The 18,827-nt window shown below is 43.3% G+C and overlaps 1 protein-coding gene across 1 annotated transcript; it reads left to right on the top strand.

Moving 5' to 3' along the window:
* The first annotated feature begins 6,540 nt into the window (after positions 1–6,540).
* On the top strand, positions 6,541–14,792 carry LOC148535094 (NADPH oxidase organizer 1-like). The gene is made up of 8 exons (XM_088464781.1): positions 6,541–6,631; positions 7,789–7,869; positions 9,584–9,659; positions 11,561–11,738; positions 12,492–12,691; positions 12,994–13,107; positions 13,245–13,362; positions 13,692–14,792. Exons 1-8 carry the CDS (start codon positions 6,554–6,556, stop codon positions 14,326–14,328), a joined length of 1,482 nt encoding a protein of 493 aa, XP_088320907.1. The 5' UTR covers positions 6,541–6,553; the 3' UTR covers positions 14,329–14,792.
* The last annotated feature ends 4,035 nt before the right edge of the window (positions 14,793–18,827 follow it).

Here is an 18,827-nt window from a genome sequence, read left to right on the forward strand (position 1 = left end):
CTCAGGTCAATGAGCAGAGTACGGCTGGTATCTTATAAGTGGTAATACGCGTTTTCCCGTCTCCACAACCTTTCAGCGGCTTCCTCAGTCAATAAAAAACATTAGTGTGCTTATAGTGCTATTTATTGAAAATCACACTTTTGCACATGCTCAGAACTGTGCTCCCCAAGGTTCTTTGTCATTTACTTCAGTAGTTACTCCATTTACGCGCGATAGCTGCCTGAATGGAGCAACGCCTGAAGGAGGCGAGCAGAAATGAGCAACGCCTGAGGAGGCGAGCAGAAATGAGCAACGCCTGAGGAGGCGAGCAGAAATGAGCAACGCCTGAGGAGGCGAGCAGAAATGAGCAACGCCTGAGGTGGGGAGCAGAAATGAGCAACGCCTGAGGTGGGGAGCATAAATGAGCAACGCCTGAGGAGGCGAGCATAAATGAGCAACGCCTGAGGTGGGGAGCAGAAATGAGCAACGCCTGAGGAGGCGAGCAGAAATGAGCAACGCCTGAGGAGGCGAGCAGAAATGAGCAACGCCTGAGGAAGGGAGCAGAAATGAGCAACGCCTGAGGAGGGGAGCAGAAATGAGCAACGCCTGAGGAGGCGAGCAGAAATGAGCAATGCCTGAGGAGGCGAGCAGAAATGAGCAATGCCTGAGGAGGGGAGCAGAAATGAGCAACGCCTGAAGGAGGCGAGCAGAAATGAGCAACGCCTGAGGAGGGGAGCAGAAATGAGCAACGCCTGAGGAGGCGAGCAGAAATGAGCAACGCCTGAGGCGAGCAGAAATGAGCAACGCCTGAGGCGAGCAGAAATGAGCAACGCCTGAGGAGGCGAGCAGAAATGAGCAACGCCTGAGGAGGCGAGCAGAAATGAGCAACGCCTGAGGAGGCATGCAGAAATGAGCAACGCCTGAGGAGGCATGCAGAAATGAGCAACGCCTGAGGAGGCGAGCAGAAATGAGCAACGCCTGAGGAGGGGAGCAGAAATGAGCAACGCCTGAGGAGGCGAGCAGAAATGAGCAACGCCTGAGGAGGCGAGCAGAAATGAGCAACGCCTGAGGAGGCGAGCAGAAATGAGCAACGCCTGAGGAGGGGAGCAGAAATATGCCATAAGCCCTGGTTTTGGGCACCCAAAATGCCAAACTCAGTCTAATTAGGTGCGACAAGAGTGATAATTAATGGACCCACAAAAACAACTGAACTGCAACAATGACGTCCATTAATTATGGCGCCTTAAAAAAACTATTGAATTGCCCCCTAAGGGGCGTATTAAGAGAGGAGGTTGCCCGTGTGCATTCCCCGCCTTGGGGGCCCCCTCTTCTCTCCCTGGCGGCCTGCAGCAGACTGACCGCTGCAGTAGACTCTGGGCACTATTGTGTGCCCAGAGTCTACTGCGCATGCGCTTCTCGGGAAAATGGCGCTACTGTCATTTTCCCCTCGATTTCCCTGCTGAGCATGCGCAGAACGCTCCATTTTCCGGGTGTTTTGTGCAGGGCTGCGATACCCAACGCGGGACTTCGGAGAGGTATTACAAAATATGGGTGTAGGGTGTGCAGTGTGCGCCCCCCTTGGACCCAGTAATGTCTAATTATGCACGTCTGCTTGTGTAACCTTTGGCGTATTGCAGTGGCCATGTTTTTCCTTTGTAAACTTGAAAAAAAATGTAAATAAATTTACTGTCTATATTTCACTGTTGATTATACATCGCCTAAATAATTCATGCTTTGCGCCACGGATTTTTTTTCTAATATTATACAACCGAACTGCAATTATTTCTGCGTGTGTTCATTTCTCATAGTAAGAACAAAAAGTAGCAATATCTGAAATTTCTGTTTATGTCTATGGTTCAGGAAGTTGCACTTGTAAATAAAGAGATATTTATCACCGGGATCATTCCCTAAATATAGATCTGCGTACACGGAAGGATTGCTAACCATTGCTTGTGTCCTTAATTGTTTAACAACCGGCATTACTCATACAGAGCGTGTGTCAGATCTCATGTTTAGTTAATGCAGAAAGACAACAAATGAGGTTATGTGTGGTAATATCATTAGAGCATAGGGCACTGCAGAATTATTACATAGTTGCTTAATTTGTACTATACTGGGCGTGTTCATTCCTGTTAATGTGTTTTTATCACCCGCTAACACAAACAAACTGCATTCAATTAGGATGAATAATTTCTTAGGGGATAGTTCCCATGCTGCGTTATAAAATTGTAATGACCTATATCTCAGGCATTAATGCACGCTCACAGATCAATAAATTGTATTTGGTAGAAGGGCAACGCATCAAAAGTGCTTAGTAAACAAAACGCTTTTTTTTCCCCCCATTCTTCCATGTGTGTGAATGAGCCCCTCCTGATGCAGACGTCTGCGCCTGATTTGTATTTTGCTGATGTGAATTGCTGGTTTTCGCACTATGACGCGCTCCGGTGCTAAGAGTACGCAGCAGGGGGCAATGTACAGTCACCTGTGACTCTCCACTTGTGGCTGAAGGGGCACTTGCACGTAGGATAAGCTCAGAGGGGGTGTGCTGACGGAATTGCAGGCTATGCAGAATTATGCGTATGGGTACTTACGGTTGTGTTTTTAGAGGGATGTTTGGCACCAGGGATAGGGTTGGTGCAAGGGGCACTAATGGTGAGCTATGAAACCAAGCGTACAGATGGGAGCTTATAAGAAAACCCACGGACCACTGGCGCTAGGATTGGTGTGGTTCCTTCTAGTACTGCAGTGTGATGCCCGCTGCCGCTCTATGCCCCTGGCTCAGAAAAAACGTAGCGACAGCAACAAGAAAACATGTTGGTTTATTTTTAAAAACCATTGTCTGACAATGGAAAGCCCCCTCTTACAAATTAGGGTTTCTTTTTTTATTTCTTGTCTCATGACCAGTCGTGACAATTAGATAAAGAAAATAAACCCCACAATATTTATGTGAGCACAAAGGAGGCAGTTTAAAAAAAAAAAAAACACAAAAAACAATTTTAAGGGGAGATGCTACACTAAAACATGAATGTTTTCAGAGTTTATGTATTTACTATCCAATCTGTCCGGTAAGTCATCTGATGTCTCCACCCAGGGCACAAGGCTGAGGGGACTGCACAGTATGAATGGCACCTTTCTCTGGCACGTGGGTGTCTGAAACGGCACCCTGCAGCAGAGCAGATTACGGTGTGTACAGGGTCCCTACCAATACAATTACATGTATGGTGTGGTGGCGATATTACTCCCAGAACAACAAATGTGTTAAACACACTGTAGTGCCCCCCCACCCACCCCCGTTCACATTAAGCCACAGTGCCCCCCACGCTGGTGATGTAGATATGTGTAGGGACCCCTAGATGATTGCCCCAGCCGTCCTGTTATTAATTCGGCACTGTCCTGGAGCTTGGCTGCTCCTGACCTGGCTCCCTCTCCATAACGACATGTACTGGGGGGCAGGGAGACCGACACTGGACACAGAAGCTACAGCTCTTGGGGTGCTATCCATGCTGGGAGGCCAGCAGCCAGGTACTCAGAAAGGAGTGTCAATCTCTTCAACTGTTTGTTCAACTTTTTTCTAGTAAATAAATATTGGCGATTGCAAACACTTACTCCAAGGCATCAAAGATAGGGCCTCATTTAGAACGAGTTTTATCATTCACAATGAGTGATAAAACTTCTTGTGTATGATAAATGGTGCTCCAGCCAATCAGCTCCCAACTGTCATTTTTCAAACAGATAATAGTTGGAAGCTGATTGGCTGGAGCATCATTATCAGGCACTACGAGTTTTACCACTTATTGCGTATGATAAAATTCGTTGATAAATAAGGCCCATAGGGGCCTATTCATGATGTTAATTATCGAGGTCCGAGTAGACCCCTATAATTAACACACTGACTCGCCGTGGACGCCGGCGTAATTCATCACTGCTCCGGCGCTGAGACAGCTGATCCAAAAATCAGCTGTCCCAGCAAGCGGCTTCACTGCTCCTCTCGGAGCAGGGAATCTTTTCACTGCTCTTGAGAGCAGTGCGCATGCATGACCTACAGGTCACGCATGTGAACAAGAGCCCCGACGTCTGGCGGAAGGAGCTGGACAGCGGCGGAGGGATCCAAAAGGATCCATCTTCGCGACCCAGGACTCCTTCCCATAGGGAAGGAGCGGGTAGTGATAACAAATGCCATCTGAAGATGGTGAATGCTACCACAATTGAGCTCTTCGGAGCTTGATGAATTCTGTCCCCATACTAGTGTATGGGACAGCGGGCCATTTCGCAAGAGGAAGGTAAGAAGGAGATATCTGTGATACTAGTGTATGGGGACAGCGGCCATTCTGCCAGAGGAAGGTAAGCAGGAGATATCTGTGATACTAGTGTATGGGGACAGCGAGCCATTCCGCAAGAGGAAGGTAAGCAGGAGATATCTGTGATACTAGTGTATGGGGACAGCGAGCCATTCCGCAAGAGGAAGGTAAGTAGGAGATATCTGTGATACTAGTGTATGGGGACAGCGGCCATTCTGCCAGAGGAAGGTAAGTAGGAGATATCTGTGATACTAGTGTATGGGGACAGCGGGTCATTCCGCCAGAGGAAGGTAAGTAGGAGATATCTGTGATACTAGTGTATGGGGACAGCGGGACATTCCGCAAGAGGAAGGTAAGCAGGAGATATCTGTGATACTAGTGTATGGGGACAGTGGGACATTCCGCAAGAGGAAGGTAAGTAGGAGATATCTGTGATACTAGTGTATGGGGACAGCGGCCATTCCGCCAGAGGAAGGTAAGCAGGAGATATCTGTGATACTAGGGTATGGGGACAGCGGGCCCATCCGCTAGAGAAAGGTAAGCAGGAGATATCTGTGATACTAGTGTATAGGGACAGCGGGCCATTCCGCAAGAGGAAGGTAAGTAGGAGATATCTGTGATACTAGTGTATGGGGACAGCGGCCATTCTGCCAGAGGAAGGTAAGTAGGAGATATCTGTGATGCTAGTGTATGGGGACAGCGGCCATTCTGCCAGAGGAAGGTAAGCAGGAGATATCTGTGATACTAGTGTATGGGGACAGCAGGCCATTCCGCAAGAGGAAGGTAAGTAGGAGATATCTGTGATACTAGTGTATGGGGACAGCGGGCCATTCCGCCAGAGGAAGGTAAGTAGGAGATATCTGTGATACTAGTGTATGGGGACAGCGGGCCATTCCGCAAGAGGAAGGTAAGTAGGTGATATCTGTGATACCTCCTGCTTTACCTTATTGATGAATGGCCCAAGCACTTAATTTTTACAATTGCAGGTGAAAATGTTAATTTTCACCGGCCTTTGTAAAAAATTAAGTGATGATGAATAGGCCCCATAGTGCCTTCACCCAGACCTTTTCTCCTTTTCAATATGAACATAAGGAGATGCAGACTAAAACCATCCACTCCAATCCATTTTCCACTATTGTGCTAACTTCCTGGAAACGCCTGCGCCTTATAGTCTTGTGCTTTAAAGAAACGGTATTTCTGAAAATGCAAAGTCTTCTAAAAAAAAGAAAGAAAAAAAAAACACAAAGGCATCACTGAACAGGAAAATTACTGTTATTGATCTTGGAGCGTGGTGAGACCAAAAGTGTCAAAATAGGCTCAGCACAGGGATGATAAAAGTGCTTTCGCACAGTGGTTCCTAAACTTTCTTGAATCATAGCACCCAAGAGTATAATTTTTTCCACGGCACCCCTAGGCCAAAAATTTCTTATTGAGAAACTCATTCAATTACTGCGGCTTATTGATCCCCCGGGGGTTATTCCATTAGCCCCAAAGCGCGGCCACCGGCAGTCCTTATTGGGGATTTTTTTTTAGGAGCTCAGCATGCTCCTAAAAAAATCCCAGATGATGACCCGATTATCAGGAAGCTGGCGACACAAACACATAGGTCCGTGAACTTATCACAGGTCCTGTGTGTATTTGAATGAAAACAGGTAATATTTCAGTCGGATAAAAGGGGCTTTAATTGAATAGCCAAAGGTCAAAAAAGGTGGCAAGTCCCGTTTTATCTGCCAAAAAAATTATCGGGGCTAATTGAATTCCCCCCTAAGTGTGCCATGGCACTCAGTTTGGAAACCACAGCCTTAGCAACGAAGAGCTTAAAGTGAATCAGACTTTACCAAAAAAAACGCGCCAGTATCTACAAAATGGCAAGCAAGCAATCTTGTGTCCAACGTCTCGATTCTTACTGTTACATTCCTAAAGCTACAATGGAGGATCAACTTCACCTTGTAACTGGATAACAAAGCATAGATAAACAGCCGCGCTCATGTCATGTTTAAGCCCTGCTGAGGATTGTATGTCCTTGCACCGCATTCAGCTGGGGACCTCTGTGCTCTTCAGGAAACTACACAATGGCGTATAAGGGGAATAACCTGTATTCTGCATTCCTATGTTCCCTGTGAGAGAGGTGTAAAACCTGAAATACTAGGAGTTTCCATTGTGAGTGACACAGAGTTATGATTGAGGAAGGAACTGGAAGCCTGTCCTACTGGAACAAGATAAATACGAGCTGTCACTGTCTTCTATCAACACATAACGCAGCGGACACCAGCAAGATGCCCCAGCAGGCGAGGAGTGGGCGCTATCCCTTGGAAGCCAAAGCTGTTGGTGTACTACAACATGGGAGACTAAAGGTAGTGTCATATAGAACCGTATGATCATGTCAACAAATTTTCATACCGTTACTCACCATATATGCGGCAAAACTTTGCTTAAAAAATGTTGTTGATTATTTAGAATTATTTTGCTGGCTAGCCTGAAACACAACTGTTGAAAACTCCAATATGCCCTGTAGCTTCTATTGGACATATAAGATGTATGGAATTTACCTTATTTAGCAACATATGTAACCATAGAAACAGACTATAGACTGCTTTGATTGTTTCCTCAGTTGTAGATGTTGCTAGACTGAAGCTGGGCACACACCTAACGATTGTGTACCCAGCGATGTGACCCACGTTCCCAGCACCGACAGGCCGACATATCGGGCGGTCCCCGCACACTGGGCGATCCAGCGCCCAATATGCCGGGATCGTCAGTCACATCACCTGATCTTCCTGCATGTATAAAAGATCAGGCGATGCAGCTGACGACCCCATGGTAGATGCGCGCTACACGATGTAGTGCATACACACTGCATGATATTGACGATGCTTCGGAATCGGACAAATCTTTAGCAATATCGTGTAGTGTGTAGGGGCCATTGGTCTTTTCTTTCAAATAGCAACGGCTGTCTGTTTGTGAGTTGTCAGCAGGGAATTTCAGGCAGAAGTCTTATTCAAATGTCTAGATTTATTCCAGTAAATTGCAGTAGCAAACATAAAGGTTTAAAATAAATAAAATAATAAGATATCCTTTAAGAAGTAATATAACTCCTATCAGTTTTCTGAATTGGCTATATTTCCTATCAAAGCTTGACGTGAGATAAAATTGTGAGATATACAGTATATCACCAACCAATCAGCTTCTAACTTATATTTTGCAGGCTGTGTTTAAGAAATGATCGTTTGGAGCTGATTGGTTGGTGCTATAATATTTCACAATTTTATCTTCCATCAAGCTTTGATACATATGCCCCTAAATCTGTTATTGGAGAACACCAGTAGTCTGAATTTTTACTATAAACCAAGCCTCCCTCCCAAGCTATAATTTCCCAGTTATAAGACCTCGAATAGTCCTGGAAAATCTGGGACTGGTGGGAGTACTTGCTGCGTTGTTAGGCAACAATTGTAGTGTTTGTTACTGGATTGGGTAAATTGTCAACAATATTTTTCATCCTTTATTTTGACAGATTAACATTTTTTCTATTCTGTGGTCTGACCAAAATGATATAATGATTTACCGGAAGTTTGGAGAATTCAAGAAATTGGATGTGAGTGTGATTTAATCTTAAAAAAATACATATTATGAGCTTAACTTATCAGCCTGATCAATGTAAATATAAGAAAAGAAACCGATCAATTTGTACTGGAAAGAATTTTCCCAGACAATAAACTAATGTATCACCATAAAAAGATAGCAAAACAATGATATAAAATAGAAATTTGCTTAAAAGTTCATTTGCGCTTTCTTTTGTTAACACACTGCAGTTATGTATCCATGTAATAATACGTAGTTTTTATCATTGTTTCCTTTACATGCATATTTGAGGACATGGGAGAAATAACAGCAGGGTGTTAACAAAAGGAAGCGCCAATGGACTTTTAAACAAATTTCTATTTTATATCCTGATATATGTTTACGCTCCAAAATCTAAATGAGAGAAGATATGTCTGCAGTTTTATCATGTATAAGTCAGTACAGCTTTGTACATAATTTTAAAGTTGCACACTAACTACTGCCATATTTATTTGAAACTCTGTCACACAACATTAGTCACTGCCTTTTTAAGCATTGCTATATGCAACAAGGATAACTAGAACATTTCGACAGACACAGAATTTTCTTTGCCAATAGACTAAGGTATTATTTATTTATTAGCAGTTATTTATATAGCGCACACATAGGGCCTGATTCAGACCCGCTCGCAAGTGGGTCGATGTTCTGCACTGAGCATGCGCACGACGGAGGGAGCTCCGTCGTGCGCATGCGCCAGACGCGACGAGTGAAGGATTTTCCTTCGCTCGTAGTGTCTCTTCAAAGGGGGCGTGCTGTCGATGTTGACTGACAGCACGCCCCCTTTGGTGGGCGTGCCGGGGGCGTGCCTCCCTGACGGGGGCGCTCCCACGGGAACGCCTCCCATCAGAAGCCGGCCCACTGACATCACTAGTGATGTCAGTGGGAGTGATTTTGGCTCTGATAAAGCCAAAATCACTCCGAGCCTTGTGGTTGAAAAACTCAACCACAGGCTTTTGTACGCAGTTTCGATGGTCGCGATGGTCAAGACCATCGCGGCCATCAAACTGCACGCTCGTATAGCCTGTGGGTGGTGACCCACAGCTATACGAGCGTCCAGGAGGACGCTCCATTTTCATGGAGGGCGGCCCTCATTCAGAGTGTGCGCTCTGCTCAGAGCAACGGCTCTGAATGAGGGCCATATTCTGCAGCGCTTTACAGATAATATTTGGCCATTCACATCAGTCCCTGTCCCAGTGGAGCTTACACTCTGTATTCCCTATCACATGTACACATACACATGCATATACACACTAGGGTTAATTTGTGTTGGGAGCCAATTAACCTACCAGTATATTTTTGGAGTGTGGGAGGAAACCGGAGTACCCGGAGGAAACCCACGCAAGCACAGGGAGAATTTACAAACTCCACACAGTTAGGGTCGTAGTGGGAATCGAACCCACGACCTCAGTGCTGTGAGGCAGTAATGCTACCATTACAAAGTCTGGGTATATTTAGTACATAGCACCACCCACGTTCAAAGATAACCACTCTCTTAATTCTTAAGTGAATGCTGAATGGATCTTAGTATAAAATACTTGTTAGAAAATATTTAATCTTATTGCAGAAGAATAAGTAATATGCACAGTTCCATATTAATTCATAAAAAATATGTATTGAAAAAAAGAAACAGTCTGGTTTAATATAAATATAGATGGATAATTATGTCCCGGGTTTATTTCACCTCACAGAGAGAGCTGAGAAGGAAGTTCCCTCTGGAGTCTGGGCTGTTCCGGAAATCAGACAATATGATCCCTAAACTGAGAGGTAATGACCCATCACTGCCAAACGGGAGAGTGTTACACCAGAAGTAGGGAACATGAGTAACTTCGACTGTTGTGGAACTACAAGTCCCAGCATAAAAGCTTTTAGATCGCAATGGTGAAGAGCAGCAGGTTAAACATCACTGTGTTACACTATAAAAAAAAAAAAAAGTCCCCAGGTCCGTAGCCTGAGTCGGGCTAATGAATAAAGGCAGATATATCGCTGAGACTGACCTAACTGTGCACAGGCCTGGTTCTGAGTTGCACGCAATGCCGATGTTTTTCAGATTCGAGCGATGTTTCTGCTACTGCGCGTGCATGAAAATCCCTGCACAAAATCGCAGTTGTGATTGACATGCACCTATGTACTTTGTACGCCCCACTTGCAAAGTACACACCCCTGTTTTGTACCATTTGCAACATACTAGTTCAGAACGATCATTTATTTCTGCTTAAATTCAGTTATACTTTTGCTTACTCTGTGCTGATATTGCCACCTACTGTCTTCCCACATCAACTGCTCTCTCTCCCTCTCTGCAATCTCCCATTGGGTGATGCCCTTCTATGGACTGGCCGTCCTGTCCTCTGTAACCTATGCAGTGCGCCCAAAATGGCTGCCCCACCTGGTACTGATGACTCAAAATGGCCACCACCCCTATGAAGTAACTCCATGGTCTCAGTATTTCTTGCAAAGCTAATTCCCTTTAGTGTGTTCATTTGCAAAAAGTTGGAGACGTGCAGCCACAAAAACTCGCAGCCGCGTCCAACTCAGAATCAGAAAAAGAAAAAAGTTAAACATTTATTTATTTCTAGTATATTATTTACAGGACACTAACCTGTATATATTTTTCCAATGTTAAAAAATTCTTAAATATAATATTCGTACAGTAAAGTGGGATCCTCCCAAATGTTTGTTACAGAGAAATAATGTAACTTTACCTGTTCTGCTGCTTCTGTAATTACTAGACTGAGAATTTTGCATAAAACACCCATTTTGTTTTCCCTTAAGCAGAAAATGAGTGCTGCTATACAAATCAGCCATTCATAGGTACAAAACTGTGACATATTCTCTTCACAAATCATCTAAAACAGATTTTTATCTCCACAACCAACATTTTTCCGGCAAGATCCTCAGCCTAGTAATTAGATACTAATCTACAGAAATAATGTTAGGCCTGGGAGGTGGGGAAATGTGTAAATACAAAGTGATTAATAAGTGCAGGTTTAACACGTTTTAAGGACATAGGAGATGTACTAAGCTCTGGAAAGTGATAAATTGGAAAGTGATAAACTACCAGAGACACAGCCGTGTTTGAAAAATTAGTTAGGAACGGATTGGTCGGTAGTTTATCACTGTCCAATTTATCACTTTTCAGAGCTTAGTACATCTGCCCCATAGACTCAAACCTATAATAATGGCACCGAGATAGGAACTGACCTAAGGTGGATGTTAGATCAGAGGTGGCTCCATAGGAAGACATTGGTCATTTATACCCATGGTGTGTAATTGATTAAAGGTTAATTTAATATCGTCCATATACTGTAGCTGATCCTTAACAGACTTGCAAGAGAGAAATCTAATTTTCACAGACTAATGTCACTTATACTGTAAGTTTTGTAGACTGGAAATGTTACTCTACCTGTTCTCAGATATTTCAGCCATTGGTGACCTTATACAGCTGCTGGGAAACAAAAGTCTTGCATTTAGTGGTAATAGTTTGTCATTCTCCGTCATACTGACAACAAGCACTTAAGGTCATAATTATATCCAAACATTGTGCTTTGCTATTTACTTCCCCTATAGATGAAAATGTAAAACCAGTTCCACTGATGCAATTACGAACAGGGATGTTATTCCCTTTACGGCCGCACCTCTTAATCATGCCAATATTCTCCTCCCTGTAGACGTGCCGCTCTTCAGACTTAACCGCAATACCAGTCGTTTCATGGCGAGACTGCGCCTACTGGAGAATTATTCCCGGGACCTGCTGAACACAGACAGCAAAGTATCTCAAAGCGAGGTGGTGACGTCGTTCTTCACTCCCACAAGCAGCGACCTTAATCCAAGCTTTCCCAAAAACAGGTCTGTCTTCAGTCCCCTGAAAACCTCACTATGCAATGAAGGAGGGTTTACTAATCCAAGATTTCCCCCACTCCAGTCCTTAAGTACCAACAGCAGGTCATGTTTTCAGGATTTCAATAATCATACAAAAATGAAATTCAATTCAGTAGTTTCACCTCTGCTCTGTAGCAAATCCTTACAACATGAACTGCTGGACATACCGGAAGACTTTAAGTGGAAAAAAAACAAACAAACAACTAATTCTACAGGAAATAATTAGTTAGGGTAGAGCTGGTTTGCACATGTATAGAACAGGCCAGTATGGTGTTTGATTCCCTTGAAGTAAATCCTGACTGACAGCTAATGTGCAATTTCACCATGCCTTATTACAAAATTATGGAAATAACCAATTTATAAAGAAAATATAACATCCATAGAATGTGCATTAGTTTTTTCTGAAGCTATAATTTCTCTGCATTAGTTATAGCTAGGGATACAAAATAAATGTACAGACTGTTTACACAATGGAGCCATGCCCCTAGTGAGCAAATTGATATTTAATTCTGAATGCAGGAATTTAATTAAGATTGGACTGCTTGTTAAATGCCTAAGTCAGTGTTGGTCAGTCCACAATGTATTTTATAGAAGTAAAGAAGATTATTATTCTTTGAATAAGTGGAAAATAATGTTCCTTTAGGATTTAAAAAGGGGTTCTAGAGAAAAATGTGTTATGCCGTTTGTATTTATGGAACGGATTATACTATCTGGTTACAGCTTAATGATTATGCCATCAGACGTCAGGGAACAACAGAAAAGAGAACAGCCAAGACAACTACCCAAGGCCCCAGCTTCCGAACCTATTGTGTCCCAGATGTACGTGTGTATTGAGGACTATGAAACCAAAGACACCAAAAACCGCCCCTTCAAAATAAGACGCAACGAGCATCTGGGAGTGTTGATTAAGGAAAATTCAGGTGAGAGACGGTCCACCCTTTCCACCCAATCAGCTGGTATCATATAGGCCACATGTTCTCAAACTCAGTCCTCAGGACCCCAAACAGTGCATGTTTTCCAAGGCTCCTCACAGAATCACAAGTGAAATAATTAGCTCCACCTGTGAATCTTTTAAAATGTGTCAGTGAGTAAGGATTACACCTGTGCACCTGCTGGGTGACCTGGAAAACATGACCTGTGTGTGGTCCTGAGTACTGAGAACCACTGATATAGGCAATGAGGTTACTCAGAGCTTCTATTAATGCCCACGTTTCCATTTCAGGCTGGTGGCTGGTGGAGAATGAAGAGAAACATGTGGCCTGGTTCCCAGCTCCTTTCCTCCGGGCTCTAGAGATGAGAGATGACACAGACTCTGGAACAGACTCAGATGACGAGGGTAAGAGGTGACCTGCGTCTACTCTAATAGGTGTCATAGAGCCGTAGCACACCCATCATGCATTGACATGTACTGTACATAGCCGGCAAAGCATTCAAAGTATCCAAGTGTATAATGACCTAACGTCTCTTTACCAGGAATCCTTTACTACACAGCAATGGCCTACGAAGCCATGAGCACGGACGAAGTCTCCATCACTAAAGGTGTCCTGGTTGAGGTCATTGAGAAATCCAACAATGGATGGTGGCTGATCAGGTAGGAATATTTAGGGAGAGGGTTAAAGTGGAACAAAACTTATTAAAAAGCCCTCCCATGAGTACTAAGCCTAGGAGAGAGATAAAGTGGGCGGAGGTAAAGTACCAACCAATCAGCTCCTAGCTATCACTTTACAGGCTCTTTGAAAAATGACAGTTAGGAGCTGATGGGTTGGCACTTTATCTCTCTCTCCAAGGCTTAGTACATAGGGGTCATAGTTTTTAGTGAGAACAGTAGGGAAATGGACAAATAAAAATGACGTTTTGACAGGATATACATTCCTCTATTGTCACAGCAGCGTACTCAGCCTACTCTTCATTTCCTTCCAGGTATAACGGAAAAACAGGCTTTGTCCCAGCTATGTATTTGAAGCCATACCGAAACAGTCACCAGCTTCAGCTCCTGATGAATCCCGGACACTCACCTAATGCATCAAATCTGTATAAAGCCTCCAGCACAATGGAGTTGAGCAGTTCAATAGGGACATGGAGAGACGATGCGGAGCACCGTGTGCCCGACACTGGCGGTTATGAAAATAAAAATAAACTAGACAGAAAGAAGTCCAGGTCAATCTGTGGTTTGCCATCAACAAACCAATATGGCTTCCAAGCCGCTCTTCCCGAATTAAAGCCAAGGGAGGTAGCTGACAGCTCTGCAACTGAGTGGACGCCAAAGCTTCTAAAGATAGAAGCCACTAGAGCGCCATCTTCCACCGCTGATGCTCTACCGCCGACGCAAAACCTGCCCATGGCCCTTCCAAGGAAGCAGTCGTCAGTAGCTGGATTAGACGTGGATGAAAGTGTTTCTAGCAGAACTAAGGCGCCCACTAAGTACCCGCATCTCCATCTTGCACAAGAGACTCCTCAGATCCCTAAACGACCCAAACAACATGAAATACTGCACAAGTGCACTACAGTGACAAAGAGAGCCCTGCAGACAAAAGAGGCCGTGGCTTTGCCTGTCTAGACAACTGTTGCTCAACTTCTGGCAGCTGGACCCCCCATGTGCCTGTGTTTCACTATTCTGAGACCCTTAAAGAGACGATTCTTAATTAAATGTATTGAATGTCTAACAATCAGGGGGACCCCAAAACCAGATTCTGGAACCAGGGTCCAAACCCACAAGCAGCGTACTCCTGGGAGAGTTGACCATTGAAAAACTTTTAAAGACTTAATGAATCCACGTTCGAGTTATTTTTTTTTTTTTTACTATTTATTAATTATATTCTGTCTACAATTTCATGAGCCATATTCACAAAATGGTCCTATAACACATGATGTGTTTGCCTCCAAAACGGTAGAATTAAAACAGATGATGTTGGTGGGTCAGACCAGAATGTGTCCTGCATTTGAAATGTAGAAATACTTGGAATAATGATTTGGGGTAATTTATACTGTGAAGTTTTGATGACTGGCTCCAATCTGAAATGATTAAACATATAAAATATACAGAAGTCCATTTCCTGCAAGTTATTAATTTTATGAATGTTCTAAATCTAAAAGGCGCGGGTTATCGGGTGACGCGTACACTCATGAAACCATCAGTCAGTGGATACAAAGGTATTTGAGTAACAAGCAAGGGTTATATTGGTCACCCATCATTTACAAAGCACTAATGTCTCATGCAAGTTTACCTTCAGTGAATGTTTATTCATGTAAATCATGTGCGGTGTAGCTCACAATCCCATGCACGGGTGTTTATATATGTACACGCACACCAATTTAGGGCCGTATTCAATTAGTTTCGTACCTGCGATACTTTTTCGCAAGCCAGACTTTTCGCCTACATCATGTGTTTTGCATGTGGAAAAGTATCGTGCACGCTCCCGCTATCCGCCGTATTCAATTAGAAAGGACGCGAAAACGGCACCCGGCGAAACCCAAACAGGCGAAAAGTCCTGTCAAAAATGGGGAACTCAGTCTGACTGCCCCCAAAAGATTCACTAACATTGGGGATCACTATAGATGTCCCCGATTAGCCCTAATGAAGTGTTTGGGGTACTTAAATTGTGTCAATTGGTGCCAATTAGCGCATTAACACAAGTGGTGAAAAATAGCATTAAGCAGCATTTTTTGGTGAAAAGAAGTAGTCCCAGCAAATTTGGGGTACATGAAAATGGAGGCTAGCATATTTTTAAGTTGCTAAAGTGATGTTTTAAATGACGTAAAAAATCCACCTGCCGCAAACACCTGCAATCAAAAAAACACATGCCCCATACTTGGGGACCCCCAAGAAGTCTATTTCGCTAGTTAAGTTTGTCCCCCAACTTTGAACTTCTTCACCCCCAATATGAACGTACTTTTTTGGGGTGTTCTAAAGTATTTTTTTTAAAATGTTTTGAAAGTTTAGCTTTGCGGGACTGTCCCTAGGGTGCAGGGTTTTTCTTCCGAAATTTGCACTTTTTCTGCCCGCTATTCATAAACGAAACTTTTCCGCTGATTACATTACATTGACTTTTCGCGTACGCAAAAAGTCTTCCGAATTGAATAAGGCGGAAACTTTCCGCCTGGCGAAACGACGTCATCTGCGATACTTTTCCGAAAATTTGGACTTTTCGCCGCTAATTGTATACGGCCCTTAGTGGGAAGCTAAATACAGTATATGTTTGTGCTGTGGGAAGAAACCCATGATAACTTGAGCATTCTGAGGATCAAAATGTAGAACCGCGCTATCAAGTCCACTATTTGTGAAGTAAGTTAAACCAATTGGAAAATAGAGTTAGATATAGATGTAGGACAGAGCCGTAACTAGACTTTTTGGTGCCCTGTGCCTGAAAGAGCTTTGGCGCCCACCTCATTTTTCAAAGGGACATAATGCACCCAAAAAATGGGAATGGCCTCATGGGGAAGGGCCAGGGAAGAGATAGGGGAGGCCAGGAGATGCTGGGGATGAAATAAAAGGAAGCTACAAGTGAGAATGATAATAAACAGAAATTTGACAGGCCCAAACAGCGCCCCCTGACCTGTGGTGCCCTGTGCGATGGCACCGGCCGCACTACCCTAGCTACGGCCCTGATGTAGGACATACAGTCAGGTCCATAAATATTGGGACATTGACATAATTTTCATATTTTGGCCTCTATTCACCACCACAATGGCTTTGAAATGAAACAAACAAGATGTGCTTTAACTGCAGACTTTCAGATTTAATTTGAGGGTAATTACATCCAAATCAGGTGAACGGTGTAGGAATTACAACGGTTTCTATATGTGCTTCCCACTGTTTAAGGGGCCAAAAGTAATGGGACTATCAATTCAAAAGCTATTTCATGGACAGGTGTGGGCTATTCCCTAGTTATTTCATTATCAATTAAGCAGGTAAAAGGTCTGGAGTTGATTCTAGGTGTGACATTTGCATTTGGAATCAGTTGCTGTCGACTCTCAATATGAGATCCAAAGAACTGTCACTATCAGTGAAGCAAGCCATCATTAGGCTGAAAAATCAAAACAAACCCATCAGAGAGATAGCAAAAACATTAGGTGTAGCCAAATCAACTGTTTGGAACATTCTTAAAAAGAAAGAACGCAACGGAGAGCTCAGCAACACCAAAAGACCCGGAAGACCACGGAAAACAACTGTGGTGGATGACAGAAGAATTATTTCCCTGGTGAAGAAAAACCCCTTCACAACAGTTGGCCAAATCAAGAACACTCTCCAGGAGGTAGGTGTATATGTGTCGAAGTCAACAATCAAGAGAAGACTTCACAAGAGTGAATATAGAGGGTTCACCACAAGATGTAAACCATTGGTGAGCCACAAAAACAGGAAGACGAGATTATAGTTTGCCAAACAACATCTAAAAAAGCTATTACAGTTCTGGAACAACATCCTATGGACAGATGAGACAAAGATCAACTTGTACCAGAGTGATGGGAAGAGAAGAGTATGGAGAAGGAAAGGAACTGCTCATGATCCAAAACATACCACCTCATCAGTGAAGCATGGTGGTGGTAGTGTCATGGCGTGGGCATGTATGGCTGCCAATGGAACTGGTTCCCTTGTATTTATTGATGATGTGACTGCTGACAAAAGCAGCAGAATGAATTCTGAAGTGTTTCTGGCAATATTATATGCTCATATTCAGTCAAATGCTTCAGAACTCATTGGACGGCGCTTCACAGTGCAGATGGACAATGACCCGAAGCATACTGCAAAAGCAACCAAAGAGATTTTTAAGGCTAAAAAGTGGAATGTTATGCAATGGCCAAGTCAATCCCCTGACCTGAATCCGATTGAGCATGCATTTCACTTGATGAAGATAAAACTGAAGGGAAAATGCCCCAAGAACAAGCAGGAACTGAAGACATTTGCAGTAGAGGCCTGGCAGAGCATCACCAGGGATGAAACCCAGCGTCTGGTGATGTCTATGCGTTCCAGACTTCAGGCTGTAATTGCCTGCAAAGGATTTGCAACAAAGTATTAAAAAGTGAAAGTTAGATTTGTTTAGTTTATCCCATTACTTTTGGCCCCTTAAAAAGTGGGAGGCACATATAGAAACGGTTGTAATTCCTACACTGTTCACCTGATTTGGATGTAATTACCCTCAAATTAAATCTGAAAGTCTGCAGTTAAAGCACATCTTGTTTGTTTCATTTCAAAGCCATTGTGGTGGTGAATAGAGGCCAAAATATGAAAATTATGTCAATGCCCCAATATTTATGGACCTGACTGTATATACAGCGGCATATAAATACAATATAAACACAATATACGGCTTGGTTGAAGTAATCAAAAGCATTTAATAAGTCATGAACAAACTAGAATAAAAATTGTATCAACTAATAGTTGGTCCCATAAAAAACATGAGCTGCATATAAACAATTTCAAATTGTAGTTGCTGGAATAGTGAAATATATAGGTAGTTCCTTCAATATTCACATAGATATATAAGAAAATCTGGGTGAGCATGTGAATGACTGTTTATCTAATAGTCATTTGTCTCAGTAATAAAATCCGGAATAATGTACAGCTGTAAGGTATTTACCAGCCTCCAAATGGATAGTCGCATCCTAGATTTAGATATGCAAATGTAGCAATTGGCATGGTTCCAAAGTAGAAAACAGCTGGAGTGAAGATGATGTTGCCGGACCGGAAAGGAGTCGAAGTGACTCCTTTCCGAAAGGAAGGTTTAGTGCGTAACACCACCTTATCCTCATGAAAAATGAGAAGCGAAGATTTACAAGAGCCGCTAACTCAGATTTCCTTTTAGCCATTGCCTCGACCAGAAGGGTAACAACCTTCAAAAGTAAGATATTGCAATTCTAGTTTGAAAAAAGGCTCAAACTGTGCCTTTTGAAGTGCCTCCAAAACTAAATTCAAGTCCCAAGGAGGAACAGGCAGTACATAAGGAGGTTGTATACGAAGAACCCCCTGCAAGAAGGTCTGAACTTCAGGAATGGTGGCCAATTTCCTTTGAAACAGGATCGACAGGGCTGAAATTTGTCCTTTAAGAGAGGACAATCTAA

This window comes from Taudactylus pleione, unplaced genomic scaffold (genome assembly GCF_031769625.1).
Source record: "Taudactylus pleione unplaced genomic scaffold, aTauple2 ptg000061l, whole genome shotgun sequence".
NCBI classification, from domain to species: domain Eukaryota; kingdom Metazoa; phylum Chordata; class Amphibia; order Anura; family Myobatrachidae; genus Taudactylus; species Taudactylus pleione.

Excerpts from the sequence above, each read along its gene's own strand:
- LOC148535094 (XM_088464781.1), top strand. The coding sequence starts at position 6,554 with ATGCCCCAGCAGGCGAGGAGTGGGCGCTATCCCTTGGAAGCCAAAGCT. Across the intron at positions 7,870-9,583 it reads GAGAATTCAAGAAATTGGAT|AGAGAGCTGAGAAGGAAGTT; the intron begins GTGAGTGTGATT and ends TTCACCTCACAG. Across the intron at positions 11,739-12,491 it reads CCAAGCTTTCCCAAAAACAG|CTTAATGATTATGCCATCAG; the intron begins GTCTGTCTTCAG and ends ATCTGGTTACAG.